The sequence below is a fragment of the Sarcophilus harrisii genome, chromosome 1 (assembly GCF_902635505.1).
Source record: "Sarcophilus harrisii chromosome 1, mSarHar1.11, whole genome shotgun sequence".
Classification (NCBI taxonomy): Eukaryota; Metazoa; Chordata; class Mammalia; order Dasyuromorphia; family Dasyuridae; genus Sarcophilus; species Sarcophilus harrisii.
In genome coordinates this window covers 337,875,955-337,891,616 of record NC_045426.1, presented here as the reverse complement: position 1 = coordinate 337,891,616, position 15,662 = coordinate 337,875,955, and the positions used below count along the sequence as shown (strand labels likewise).

The 15,662-nt window shown below is 38.1% G+C and overlaps 1 protein-coding gene across 1 annotated transcript; it reads left to right on the top strand.

Annotated features, from left to right (window-relative positions):
- Window positions 1–3,521: 3,521 nt before the first annotated feature.
- On the top strand, window positions 3,522–15,320 carry LOC105749660 (prostatic spermine-binding protein). The gene is made up of 4 exons (XM_012543963.3): window positions 3,522–3,557; window positions 4,686–4,743; window positions 11,741–11,861; window positions 14,388–15,320. Exons 2-4 carry the CDS (start codon window positions 4,689–4,691, stop codon window positions 14,953–14,955), a joined length of 744 nt encoding a protein of 247 aa, XP_012399417.1. The 5' UTR covers window positions 3,522–3,557; window positions 4,686–4,688; the 3' UTR covers window positions 14,956–15,320.
- The last annotated feature ends 342 nt before the right edge of the window (window positions 15,321–15,662 follow it).

The following is a 15,662-nucleotide window of genomic DNA, read 5'->3' as shown; positions in this document are numbered from 1 at the left end:
CAATTGGGGAAAAAAAATTTTAAGTCTAGCAATTTAAAAATTCATCTAAAACTAGGCTAAATCCATAATCAAGATTTATCATTTTTTTTACACTTTGGGTAGAACAATTATGGCTTTTCTTTACTTATTTTTCAGATTTAGACTATGTTATTTGTACCAAAAATAATTCTTCCTTACCTTTTTTCAGGGCTTAGCATAATGTACTAGGGAGGAATTGGTAGTAATTCATATTAATTGATAATGTTACTGCAGTACAAAAAAAGTTTAAAAAATTTTTCTGATTGAATTTTTTCTCTACTGGAACATTGTTATACCAACCTCATCCACCAGGCATACAATGTTGGGAAACAAAACCAAGACAAAGACATCAAAGTGGATAGAGTTGTAAACTCTAAAGTGAGAGTAAGTCAGGAAATCCTGATCAACTGTGAGTCATAACTGATGCCCTCACATATGCATGCCAACTGAACAGTTCAAAAGATCAAGACTTCCTTCTGACCTATGACCATGGAGGTATGTCCAAAGGTTCTCAGATTAGAAGTGCAGGGATTAACAATGAATCTCCTGCCTACAGCCCCATGAAAAAGTGTTTCTTAGGAAGGATGTATGTATGATTGAGTGGTTCACTGTATGTATAATTGTGTGGTTCACTCTGATGTACAATAGCTCAAATTCTCAGGGAAGTCAATTCAGTTGATTGTAAGAGCTGCCAGAAAAATGCAAAGTATTTGGCATACAAGAGAGAATTAGTAGGCTTTCTGATCTTTATAATCATCATTTGCATTGTGCATGGAAACTTAAGATAAGGATATAGATGATATAAATAACAAGATTTTTCTGGAACACACAAAGAATAATGAATATACTCTCCAGATAAATATATGGTTTCTGTTCTGTTCTATTCTGTAATAGTTATGGCCAACAGAATCAGACTAGCAACTGAACAATTGACTATGCAGAGAAAGTTCCAATTGTCTGTAAACTAGATCACCTTCATCCTAGAAAGCATTATTAACCTGCAGAACCTTAGGCTACCAATAAAGAATAAAGGTCTGGAAATTCAAATTTGTGAGTACTTGATTTCAACTGTGTCTACTAAATTAAATTCTGTAGCCCAAATAGAGGCAATGCCTTCTATCTTAGTATTGCATTATGGAAACTGTTATGGCATCTGAAATAATTCTTGTCCTACTAGTTTGCTGTACTTTCTGCACTGGAGAAAAATACAAAGAATTCCATAATTTGAATTATAGTAATTAATTTTGCTACTGTTAGCAAATACAAAATTGAGACCCTATTATTAATATAGATTCATCAAATAATCATGCTTATAGTAAATTAGGGATTATAGAAACTACAACTTTCTTTTTAATTCCTCTGATAAAATTAAGAAAAACAGTTGTATCTAGAATAAAAACCATTTCCAAACTTTGGAAAGTGACTTGAAAAAAAGTTAAGGACTTCATTGAAAAAAATAGATTTGTTAGAAAACAAATTTTGACTCTTAGTTAAGAGCATTGTCTTCCATTATCCCGCAGTAGTGATTAACATATGCCCCACTAAGAACAGTGTTCTCTTTTCAAGGATTTCAAATTTTCAAGGAATTGATTACAGGAAGACCTTTCCATCCTTGACAGAAATAAGCAAGGAAGAGATCTAATAATGCAAACAATTTAAATAGATTAATTGTCCACTGTTCTAGCAGCCCAACCCCAAGCAGTTGTTTTTAGTTGTTGTTGTTGTTGTTGTGTATGTGTATGTTTTAACATATTACAACATTTTCCTTGTTCAAGATTTTTTTTAAAGGGTATCTCAAACTTATAGGGGTAAATATATGTCAGAGGACACTGAGGGCAGAGGGTGAGGAGGAGAAGGCAGGAAAGGAGTTCTGACATTTCTCATTCTAAGTCAAAAATGTCTTGGATTTAAAATATTAAATTTAATTGTTTCTGATGTTTTGTGCCTAACATACAGTCTTAATATAATGTGTATTGTATGAATTTTCATCTTCAACAATTTTCCCACTTTAATGAAAATTATCCATATCCTCTGACTACAAATTTATTAAATAATAGCTTGAGATCTTAAATTAGAACACAAAATATTCAGAGATAGAGAAGACCTTATATTATAGAATTCCCAATATGAAAAATTCCTTAGAGATTAATTTTCCTTGCAGTTGCAAACTAAAGTCTTCAGAGCTTAAATGACTTCCCAAGGTTATAGGGTAAGGCAGTGTCCAAGTTCCAGACTAGAATGCAGTCTGTGTATTTCCCAAACAACATTCTTTCAGCTGCAGCCTAATGGCAGAAGTTAGTTCAGGGCATGCAGGATGGCATATGAGAATAGCTTGAAGGTTCAAAGACATAGAAAAGTCCATAGAGACAAAGGGACTTATTCTTAATAGTTGTAAAAGGAAGAACAGGGAGAGTGATTAGACAACAAGGGGCTATAGGGACTTTTTGTTTTCCCCCAAGTCTTTCCCTGATACACATACACTAACCAAATAGGCTTGTGAAATTACACAATTCATGCTCAATGATGTTTTCACAAGGATAAATTTGGCCCATCAGTAAATTTGTGTGACATCCTTTCTATCACTCTTATGGAAGAATGGGAATGGAGAAAAAGAAGCTCATTGTATTAGGAGGTTCCAAGACATTTTCTCTTAAGCCTCCCCACTACCCTGACCCACCCCAGGAACCTGATAGAAATCTATCAGAAGGGCCAAAAACAATTTTCTTGGGGAAGTACTCATGACCTGGCCCTATTTATTTCATTTCCTTGAACTAAGATTCAAGACTTTGGGCAACAGAGTGCCATTGTTTGCCACATAGGAGTCTGGATAAGAAGAGAAAAGAAGAGATGGGGGGGGGGCTATAAATAAGATGGAGATAGTTGAATACATATGACTTATCATTGCCTAAACAGACCTGAAGGATCTCACCAGCCTTCTTTTGCCCATATAATGGCCCAGAAATTTATAGACTATTGGAAAAGGAAGGGGCCTGAAATATTGTCTATTCCAACCTACTCGTCATACAAAGGAAAAACTAAGACTCCAGAATGGGGAATGATTTGGTTTTACAAGATCAAGTGCATAAAAGCCCAAGTATCCTGATTCCAAATCTAGTGTTCTTTTGGCTATTAATAAACTATACTTCAGAGCCTAGGGACAACCTCCAATTGCCTGGGAATCATTCATCAGGGTCAAGAATAGGGATCCCTCTTGGTAGGAGGAAAGGGATGGATTCATTTCTTTGTTGCTCCTATAACATCTCTTTTATAGAGGGAGGGACTGCACATAGACATTACAACAGATCCAGGAACATTTCTTAGCTGAATTCTGGTAAACCCTATGTAAAGTTCACTATTTGAGTGGCAGCTGTCATAAGTAGCCTTGAGAAGTCTAAGGGGAAGCTTTGGAGGGCTATCCAGGAAACTGGACTGAGCCAACTGGCACAGAGAAGAACTCACACAGCATCTAAGTAAATAATGGGTGAATATAAATCACCTGGCTGAGTGGAGACCAGCAAAGCACTCCCAGCCCAAAACAGGTAAGCAAGAAATGGGGAAGAGCATGGGCCCTGGGATCAGATGTGAGCCCAGAATTTGGGGGGCTGGTGATGCGAATAGGGATGGGACTTCTATACCCAGCTCTAAAGATATCAGAGCTTTCAAAGAGCAGAAGAGGGAGATAAGAAGCTATGATCAAGGAAGATTAAGAAGGATGAGACAGAATAGGAGAAAGGAATTTGAGTCCTTTGAGATGCTAAGTGGTGCAATGGGTAGAACTCTGGGTGCAGAGTGAAAAAATACCTGAGTTCAAATCCTGCTCTAATCATTTTCTAGCTATGATCATTTTCTAGCTATGACTCTAGACAAGTTATGTAGATAGCTTCAGCTTCTTCATATGTAAAATGAGGTTAGATTTTTAATGGCCTCTAAGGTCTCTTTTCAGCTCTAAATCTATAAAATCTATAAACCTACATAATAGATATTCTTTTCTCTCTACAATCATTTCTCCTCCTTTCCTAACTTTCTCTCCAGGCTTAATCCCTAAGCCTCACCTCTGAAGAACCAGGGGTGGAATCCTAGCTCTCTGCAGCTTACTGTCTGTTTGACATCCGACAAGTGACTTCCACTCTGTTGGCTTAATTCTAGATTTCTAAGATCCCTTTCAGCTCTAAATTCTATGACATACTTTCCAGCTCTTGGCAGACAGGTGCAGGAACACAGCTGCAGACCAAGGCATACTTTTTCAGATGTCATTAAAATATTGCTATATTTAATTTGACTCTACTTATTACAAAAGAGGGCTTGGGATTCAGTGCTGTAGAGGAGGTCATGGCAGGGGAAGGGACAATAAGTAATGACAGGCAAAAAACAAAAAAAATCAGTAAAATATTTCTAAATATATAAAAGAAAAAAACTTCCTGAAGGATAATGAACAGGGTAATTTTATTACCACTTTGTTAAATTTAAGAGCCCTGTGAAGAATAACTATGTGGAAAAGGTACATTTGAATTCAAGATTTGACATAACATTTTTGTTCTTTTTATGTGAAAATGTTTGTGCTTATTGACAGGACTTAAGTTCATGATTTGAAAACAGGAAATTTAGAAAATAAGTAAATAAATCATATGGCTTTATGCTTTTTTTATGCCATCATACCTTCTTTGCAGACCATGCAATTCTTCCTGGCCCTTGTCGCCTTGGGAGGAATAGCCTGCAGTTTCCATGGTAAGTCTTGATCCCTCCTTCTTTCATTTCTGTAAAGACATCTTATTCTGTCCACCTTCTTCCCATTCCTACCCATCCACTGTGTGGATCATGTGACATAGAGCTTGACCTAACTGTAACAGGGATTTCTAGATAAATTTGCAATGCCCTACCAACCCATGCCCCAAGAAAACTTAGAACTCTCCCTATGTGGAAAGCAAAAGGGCAGCCATAGCTGGGCAATCATCATTCCTTTGTTTCCCAATGTTCTAGAAGACCGTGGCACTAGAATTATACCTATTACATACCAGATGTTTGTAGAGTAAGGGAACAATTGTTTTGTTTTGTTGATTCCAGAATGTTTTCCAGTACCTTCCTTGATCAGGAAAGATGAGAATCCTTGGAAGCAATTTAATCTCAGATAATAGGTTAACCTTGGGGCAGCTAGATGGCATAGTGGATAGAGTGCTGGTCCTCAAGTCAGGAGGATTGGAGTTCAAATCCAGCCTCAGACACTTAATATTTCCTAGCTGTGTGACCCTGGAAAAGTCACTTAACCCTAATTGCCTCAGCAAAATAAAGAAAAAAAATAGGTTAACCTCAGCCAGTTTCACTTCCCTTTTACCAAATAATAATTGTTACATAATCACAGATAGCAAATATTCATTTATTTAAAGCAAACAAGTAAAATGGAAATCTGGGAAGCCATCCAAAGCAATTCAGGTAATATAAAAAGCAAGCATAAAAGGGGCTCTGAAACTCAGGAATGAGTTGAAATATCAGCTCAAATGGGGAAAGAAAAATCTCACCCAATAAGTCCACTTTCAGCGAATACTAGGAATTAACTGGATGTGTTGGGGTTCCAGTTCTTCCTCACCTGTTCCAGTTCTTGGGGCCACTTATTCACTATTCAAAGTTTCCATCTTTCCTCCTCTCTCCATAGTCTCTTTTCTTTCCCTGCTTTTTTCTCAAAAATCTCTCCATCAATCAAGATTCTCATCTCCTCACATGTATGCAGCAATACAGGGCTATCCTTTGAAGGACTGCCTGTGAGTGGGAATACACTAGAAAGCTTGGTCATCTCTGTTTTGTCCCCCTCCTTCATTTATTCAGATCAACTGTCAAGTCAAATCTGTTAAGAGTTCTCAAATGTATCTTGTAACCACCAACCCTTCCTTTCCATCCCTAGCACTCCCTTTATCATTTCTCAACTGGTAATAGCCACTTGACTAATCTCCCTGACTCCATTCTTTCACCATCCCCTGCACACACTGTCAGAATGATCTTCCTAATGCACGGCTTGAGCCACATCCCTGCCCTTATCAAAAATATGCTTACCAAAAATTAAAAACCTTATTTGGGGATTCAAAACCATTTACAGTCTGGTTTTGGCTTATTTTCTCATCATTGAAAAGTCTCCTCTTCACACATTCTGGCTTGGTCACCTGAGTTACTAGTCATTACAAGTCTTATTCTTGACTCTGTACACTCCCTTAGACTTCTCTCCATGACTGACACTGACTTATCCCAAGCTCATCTCTCTACCTCTTCTTTGAGACCATGCTCAGGTACCTTCCCTGATAGCTCCAATAAGAATTCAACTCAATTAAACAACTATCTATTAAGTGCCTACTATGTTCACTCTCTCTCTTTTTACCCTCCAGAGATCTCTACTAATTAAGTAGTACCTGCCCTCAGGAACCTTATATTTTACTGGTATTGACATGTTCCTTGAATCTCTCAGGCTTCTCTGTTGAGCTTATCCTAGACATCTGAATCATTTTCAGATATGGATTTTAGTTACTAGTGGGCATGTCTCTTCCCCTCCTGCTAGACTGTGATACCCTTAAAGGCAAGGAACATTTACTGTTTCTACTACTTCAGTGTGTTGAATGGGATGGAATACAATTGAGCTCAGAGGGTTTCTTCAATGTTTCTGAGTCTAAGGACATTTCTTGTGTATCAAAAACTATCCCAAATGCCTCATGATAGCTGTACCTGAGAAACACTTAATGATAAAATAAAGCTTATGAGAGTTTGACCCTTTCTATATATAGAAACTCTTCAATCCCCCTCTGACTTTCCACACACACCACACATAGTCTCTGGCCCAAAGTTTGAGAACCATTGTTCTAAGATAAGCAGGCATGTGGATAGAACACTGGACTTGGAATCAGCAAGACTTAAAGGTAATCTTTGACACTAATTGGCTCTGTGACCCTGATCAGGTCACTTAACCACCATCAGTCTCTATTTTCCCACCTGTAAAATGGAGATAATAATAACATCTGTCTCCCAAGATTATTGTGATGATGAAATGACATAATATTTGGACAATGATTTGTACACCTCAAAGCACCATATGAATTCTGGATATTGCAAGTTTGAAAAACCATGTAGAGGACCTCATAATTTGTCTAAGTGTATTACCATTGAAATATTATCTTCTCTAGATCTAGAGAAGATAATATTTTAATGGTAATAAACTAGAATATGGGTGGTATAGAAGAAAGACTGAGTTTCTTGGCTTTGTCAGTTCAATCTGAGAGCTTTTTATTGCAACTGTATGAAAGTATTTGCTTTCTCTGAGCTTTACTTTATTCATCAATAAAATAAAGGGATGAGACTCAGTGATGTCTGAAATAATTTCTGGCTCTTGAAGCCTACTTTCTACAAATTATTGGTGTTCAGTCATGTCTGACTCTTTGTGACTCTATTTGGGATTTCCTTAGAAAAGACACTGAAGTGGTTTGCCATTTCCTTCTCCAACTCATTTTACAGATGAAGAAACTGAGGCAAACAGGGTGAAGTTACTTGCCCAGGATCACACAACTCAGGGCCCTCTGACACGGTGACAAGAAGAGCTGTTCGAACTGAACCAAATGACTCTGCAATGTGCAATTAAGTTGGTCCTGTAGGACCTGTAATTTCCCACTACTCAATGTAGTGGGATGAAGTAAATAAACTGCCAGGCCTGGAATTAGGAAGATCTGACTCCAAATCCACCTTTAGAAACTTAATAGCTATGTAAACCATGAGCATTTCATTCCATTTCAGTCTGCCTCAGTATTCTCAACAGTAAAATGGGAATAATGGCACCTTCATCCCAAAGTTGTTGTAAAGATTAAATAAGACAATAATTATATGTCATTAGCACAGGATCTGGCAACTAGTAGATGCTTACCAAGACTTTGTTTCCTTCCTTTCTTCTCATCTAGTGTTTCTCGGTGGATATTTCTCTTCTGCCATCTCTTCCTTAAAATCCTTTGCATTTGTAGAGCACTTTGTAACTTTGAAATTAATATAATGCTCATTGATTCACTTGATAATGGTAGCTCTACTAATATGCCCCTGTTTAACTGCAGAAAAGTTAAGAGGTCCTGAGGGATAGGCTGTTGAAGAGGAGACACCTAGAGATGATAAAGCTTATAGGGACTCAAAGAGTTGAGATTTCTGTCAGGGCTAAGCTAAAGGTCATAGCTCAAGTCTTCAAAAAGCATTGTAACACTCTGGCTAATACCCACATGAGCCCCTTGCTAAAAGGTGTGGAAGATTGCTGCTGCCCAAAAAAGACCAAGCCTAGAGAGCCCAAGAGTGAATGACCCACCTAGGTCAGCCTAGCAGTAGCTGTCCAATAATACAGCAAACTAGGGTTTGCCTAGTTTGCCTGGCCTAGCCTACAAATAGCTCAACCCAATGTCCAGTTTCTAGCCCAGAAGAATATTGCTCCAAGAATCTGAGCAATTGTACCTTGAAAGAAATAATCCCAATTAGATATCACACCAGTGGAAATGACATTCACTGCAAGGAACCAGGTCACCTGAACAGCAAAGAAACCTAACCATCAACATTGTTTTTACACAATGATCTCCTGATAATTCACTTCACTTCATATAGATCTTGTTGTGTTTTGTCTTATTTTTCTGCTGAAAGCAGCCCACTCCACATTTTTAGTACAATAGTACTCCATCCCAGTCATATGTCAAAATTTTAATCATTCCCTAATTGATGAGCATCCCCTCAATTCTCATTTCATTGTCATCACAAAAAGTTCCTATGAATATTTTTGTACATAAATAGCCTTTCCCTATTTTTGATCTCTTTGGGGTTCAGATCTAGTAGTGGTATTGGTAAAGGTATACACAGCTATAGCCCTTTTGGCAAATTGTTCTTTGGGTCAAATTATTCTCTAGAATAATTGTGCTAATCCAACAACAATTTTTTAGTACACATATTTTTCCTCATCCCCTCCAGCATGTCTCATTTCTGATAGGCATGAGCACCTCAGAGTCACTTCATTTTGTATTTCTCTAATCAAGAGTGATTTAAAAGGCTTTGATTTCTTTTTCAGAAAACTACATGTTTGTACCTCCATATTTATACTTTTGTGTTATTTAAATTTCCTTTCCCTTATTTTTAAAGGTCTCTCTTCAGACCTCTTGTAGAACTTCTTTCTTAATTGAATTGTTAAATTTAACCAAATTGTGTCTAATTTGCAGCCTTGAGGGTTTTTATTTTTTGTTTTGTTTTTTGGAGCTGATCTGCAAATTTTTTTCTATTGGTATTTCATTTTCTATATTCAGAAATTCTGGGAAGTTCTCTTATATTATTTCCTGAATTGTGTTGTTGAAGTTTTTTAGTACTATTGTGTTTTCTAGGAAACCTGTGATCCTTAGGTTGTTCCTACATATCTTGTCTTTGAAATCAGGATGTTTTGCTTGCATATTAGGCACATTTTCTTTTAATTTTATTGGTTTTTGCTTCTTTTCTTCCAGATGGTCCTTCATTTTTGTATATTTGTATTGCCAATCTATCATTCTCTCTTTTGTTTCTCTGTTGAGACTTGCTATTACAGATCCTACTTTTTCTATTCTGCTTATTAATTTTTCATTATATGCCATAAATTCTTCTCTGAATTCTAATTTCTCTTTTGAACCATTGAGAACATGTTGTGGATCCCCATTCACATCATACTTTACAGGGTGCTCTGTATCAGATTTTCCTTTCCTTTGCAGTATTTATTCATAGATGCCTCAACTTAATTACTAGATCTGGAGACTTTTCTTCCTCTTGTTAATGTTTTTCCTATTGATTTGGTTATGACCAGGGTTCTTAAGTTTTCTTCCTTCTGGGATTTTTTTATAATTTCATTTCTTTTTTTAATCTGATTTTCCCCTATTCACTTTCTGATTCTGTAATGGACTCTTACACCTTTGATGGTGATTTCCTTGGTGAATGGAACTCATTCCTAGCCTCCTCCCATGCTGGGTAATTCACAGTTCACCAGATTATATTTCTTTCCCTGATGACTTTTGGGTGGTCAGAACTTGCCCCAGCCAGATGTTATATTCTTTCTCTCTGCCTTAATGGAGTGATCCACAGTCCAGCACACACATAGTGTCCTATCTCACTCCCTCTACCCTTGTTCTTAGCCTGCCACTGGCAGTTCAGAAAGCTACTTTCCATATGCTATGGGATTATCTACCCTACCATGAACATTCATGGAAACAGCACCTCAGACTTTTTCTGCAGTGGTCCTATAAGATTGTAACCCATAGCATGTTTTTGCTCTGGGGGGGTTGCTACTGTACTGACTATCCATTGCAGTCCAAGCCAGCTTCTGCATTTTGGAGCTGGTGTCTCCTCAGCACTAAAAAGAGGGAAGGGTATGGAATGTGTGATTGGGTTTTGTTGCAAACCTTCAAGTCCTTGGATCTACTAATGCAACTTACTGCTGATAGCATGGATGATGGGAATGGAATCCAAGTGAGCTCAGGCTTAATGAGCATCAATTCATGGATGTGGGGGAGGGATTATCTTCTTTTGGATTCTGGGTGTCCTAGACCATGGAGAGAGCTCAAGTTGCTTTATTTTTGTTGCATAATCTCTGTTTTGAAAAGGTTTGAGAGATCCCAAAGTGCAGCAAAAAATGACGTTCTCCATCTTGTTGCTTATGAGATCCAACTATTAATATTATTATTGTTGTTGTTAGCAATATCATTATCTCAACTCCCTTCTAGTTCTAAATCTAAGTTCCATCTTGAGTCCTTTAAAGTTTCATCAAATAATTTGCTTCAAAGGAACTGCCTAGAGTTCCTGAACTGTGAGTTGTCTTGGCCTCCTATGTTCCTCATAGAGATTTCTCACATCATCCTTATGGAGGGAATCACCTTGTACCTACCATTCTTACTATTTCCTTAAGCCTTTGCTAAAATACTAAGTCTTTTTTTTCTTTTTTTGATTATAGTTTTTTATTTACAAGTTATATGCATGGGTAATTTTACAGCATTGACAATTGCCGAACCTTTTGTTCCAATTTTTCCCCTCCTTCTCCCCATCCCCTCCCCCAGGTGGCAGATTGACCAATACATGTTAAATATGTTAAAATACATGTTAAATACAATATATGTAAAATACTAAGCCTTTAAGAGAAAGCCCACAGGGGAGGCTTCATCACCATTATGTCCTGCTCTGTGTGCATTCAAAACAAGCCATTCCTCTTGGTGGAATTAGATCCCTCTTCCTCACTGCCCCAGAAGCTTTATCTTCTTTCAAGGCTCTACTCAGCTGCCACCTCCTTCATGACTTCCTTGACTCCCCCATTTGTTGGCGTTCTCCCCCACTTTAAAGTACCTCCTGTTAAAATACTTCAGTATATATGCCATATATTCCTGTGGTCCATCCTTACTCCCACCCCCAGTAGATGTAAGTTCCTTGAGGGCAGAGACTGTTTTGTTGCCTGTATCCTCAATCATGCACTAGTGGGCCTAGAAAAGTATCATGCACATAGTGGGCACTTCACAAATTGACCCAAAAGAAATTTAATCCTCACTGGAAGCCTGTAGGGTTAAATCTGTTTTCCAAGTTTGCTCTCAGAGAACCAGAGGGACTCACCCCAGGCCCACCTAAATGAGCTACAGCAGTGACTACTTGGAGATCTCTGAGATCTCTAAAGTCCTAATGCTCCTCCACTTGTCACACCTCAGAGCAAAACTTCTCTTCTTGCTGTCCCTTCTAGGGGTACATTCTTACGAGTCCCACAATTTTGGACCAGGCCATTTCTCCATTTTTAAGAGCCCTGAAGAGAGAATCGAGGGTTTACAGTTCTTCTTTGGACCAATAGTTGGCCTTTTAAAAGGGTAAGTGGAACTTTTGGGGTCCTCAGGCCTCTGGCACCCATGCCCCACAGCCATGAGTCAGGGGCTTCACTGTAAAGTTCCTCTGCTCCAGCCTCCACTCCTTGTCCATGGTCCACCTCAGCCTTCTGACAACAATATAAACAGAGTTTGTACGAGTAATGAGCACTGAGAGTCAGAAGACCAAAGTTCTGGCCTAGGAATCCCAAAAGTCCCACTAATTTTCTGTGTAAACTTAGAGAAATCATGACTTTTCTAAGCTTGGGTTTCCTCATTGCTCTAATGATGATGAGATTGTATTAGATACTCTCCAAGATTCTTTCTACTTCTTACATTCCCAGAGTCTTTTCCAATACTTTAGGTCCTCAGGTCCAATATTCTATGTTCTAAGGTTTCTTCCAGTTCTGAACCTATAATTCCAAGTTCCTAATGGCACAAGATTCTATACTGAGTTTTGCACATAGAACTTCTGCTTTCTGAGGACCCCATATGTCAGTGTAGATATACTGACATAGGACATGACCTGCAGAATTAAACCAGGGGTTTAGCTGAGGAAGGTTTTACCAATGGGATTGACTGGGTGGAAGGGCACCTGCATAGGGAAAGACAGACTTGAAAAGCCACCATTCTTCCCATTTTCCTGCCTGTCTACTCCCATCCCAGGATCCACAGGAATCCCAACTTTAAAGAACCCCAAGTTCAGGGACCATATCCCTGCAGTGTCTAAAACTATAGACACTCATAGGCAGATAGCCATTATTCTTAGCCCTATTTCTAAGAGTCTCAGGTTCTCACTTCTCCTTTTCCATATTCTTCATCCCTTGCCCAAGCCATGAAGGAAAGAATGAATAAAAGAGTTAATGAATTATAGAATGTCAATTATAGAATTATAGAATGTCATCACTGAAAATAATTTTAAGATCATTGAGCCCAGCTCCTTCACTCTGCAGATCATAAGATCTAGAGCTAAGAGGGGCCTCAAAGCCCTGCTAGTACAACTCTATTCCTCATTTTGCAAATGAGAAAACAGAGATATTGCTGGAAGCCCAAAAAGAAGGCCAAAAAAGTAAAGTTCCTAATTCAAATTTAATTAGTAAGCTGAAGGACCAAGATTAAAACCCAACTTCACTGGCTCTAGATCAATTTCTCTTTTCTCAATACCATCTGGTCTCATTGCCTCAGAAGAGGAAGGACTTAGCAAAAGATAGATGGTATAGCAAGAAAGAATAATAGGATGTTCCTCCAGAATATCATTTCAATAGTAATCTATGGTTACAATCACATTGTGAGGAGAATAGTGCGGTATTATCATCCCCATTTCACAGATGAGAGAATTATAATCCAAGAAAGATATTCCCCAAATCACTGTTTATTCAGATACACAAAACTAATAAGCATCACACTCTAGGACTTTTGACTCCAAGTCTACACTTTTACTATTATCCTGGGGTTGTTGAATATAGAGAAGACTCTCTTTTTTGAACCTGGTAATAAGATGAATTGTAAAGAAGGCTGGCAGACCAAATTCAGGGCAGATATCAGAGATCCATTAGGAGAACACCCTGCACATCCAAGGGAATAGGTCATGTTATCTATGGCCCTCCTAGATATTTTCTGTTTGCTTCAGAGCAAATCAATTCATGTCACTGGTCCCCGTTTCCTCATATGTAAAATGGGAAGGAAGGAGGGCCTGAACACTATGACTTCTAAGGTACTTCACAGCTCTGAATCCATTGACAGAACCATCAGGACTTAGCAACTACCGCTTAGAAAGGATTGTCACATAGAAGTCCTCGGTGAAAGTTTGTTACTAAGAGTATTGTAGATCCACCCAATGCCAGAACCTGAAGAGTCCCCAGAGTATACAATGTCAGATCTGGTAAAGTCCTTAGAACATAAAACGGAACATAAGGGCAGCAATAACCCCTAAAACATATAGGAGAGAATGTGAGAATGGGGATAAACCTTTAAAAACATAATATTCAAATACCTCACTGTCTAGATGGGAAAGAAGTTCATTTATAAAATTTGTCTTGATGCTGAACTGGAGACAAAGAAATTATACAATCCACATTTATTGAGCCCTTTTAAGTTTACAAAGTGTTCTCCTCACAAGTCTGTGAAGTACTACAATTCTTACTATCCTTAATGTTACAAATGAGGAAAATGTGACCTAAAAAAACTGAAGCCTCTTGCCCAACATCATCTATAATAATAAAGATCAGATATGACCTAAAATATGAACCATGATCTCTTTGCTTCAAGTTCATAATTCTTTCCACTACAGTGTCATACAAATATCTCTACAGAGATAGGACATCATGAAAGAATTTCTGGCTATTAGACATGCAATGGAGGCTATAGGATCTGCTTTCCCAAAAATTCCAAAGAACAGAAAATATGAAAAACACGCAACTTCACTCCCATAATTTAGTATTCAATTTGGGGAAGTATTTCCCTATCTAGAGACAATAATTGGGGGAGATAACTTAGATCCAAAGGAATTTTAAAACTTTCCTTTTCTTCCAGTGTAAAACTAAGAATAAGTAATCAATGGACTAAAACATATGGACACGCAAACGGAAAGCTTGATGAATTCGTCCTCCGGAAAAATGAAAACATTAAAAAAATAACAACCTTTAGTAAGCTGTGCATCCGTGGTATAGAGATAGAAACCGATGCTGGAAGAACTTTTAAAGCTGGGAATCCCAATGGGCAGAGGTCCACTATCTTTCCCCCTGAGAAGGGGATGGTATTCAATGGCATCACTGGTTATTTTGACCTTATATGTATCAAAAGAATGATATTTCACTGGACACACATTCTTCAAACAATCCCCACACCTGAAGTAACTACAGAAGAGAAGGGTCCTGAAAACACCTCAACTGCACGTGCTAAAACCACTCAAGCTGAACCTGCTAAAACCACTCCAGTTGCACCTGCTAACACCACCCCAGCTGCAACTGCTAAAACCACTCCAGCTGCATCTGATGAAAACACCCCAACTGCAACTGCTGAAAATACCCCAGCTTCACCTACTGGAAACCTCCTAGCTGCACCTTGTAGCAATGGGAACAAGAATTCACCAAAGTTCTAGTGAGCCCCTATTGAAGACACCTCAATTTAACAACTGCACTGCTTAGCATCTTACAACTATTGGCCACTATACTAAGTCATCTATCCCTTCTAGGAAAAGATTTAAAGCTGTAGTTATTCTGAGTTGCTTTTTTTAAAGACTATATATACCATAACCTGGACTATACTTCCAGAGACCTGGAACCAATGGCTGGCCTAAGGATCCTGGAATCTAGAAGGAGAGAGTAACCATGACCCAGGTGATGTGACTCCCCAAGAAAATGCTGGTCTAAAAAAGTAAAGGGAAGGAAAAAAATTAAGACTGTGAGAAAATCCAGAGGGGATTTAAGAGTCTAATCAATTAATAAAGCTTCTGCAAAAGCTATATCCCAGTTTGTAACTGTGTTCTTTGTTGGGAAATGAATCTGGGAGTAATGAGAGCAGATGTGGTAACAACAGAAGCTCTCACTGGGATGTAAAAAATCCTTAAAACAGGGAAAATAGGGACTGTCTGCTGTAGAATGGGGAATTGAGTAAGGTCAGGAATAGTAATGCTTTGATTTCTTCTTGTGGGAACAAAAAAAACATAAAAGGTCAGTATGCAAATGCAGGGAACATCTGGGTACTTTCCACATGTCTATTTTCCAAACTTTGAAGTAGAGCACTGAGCAGAGAATAAGGAATCCTGGGTTCAAGTATTATACGCTTATCTACAGATCCTCTTTAAAG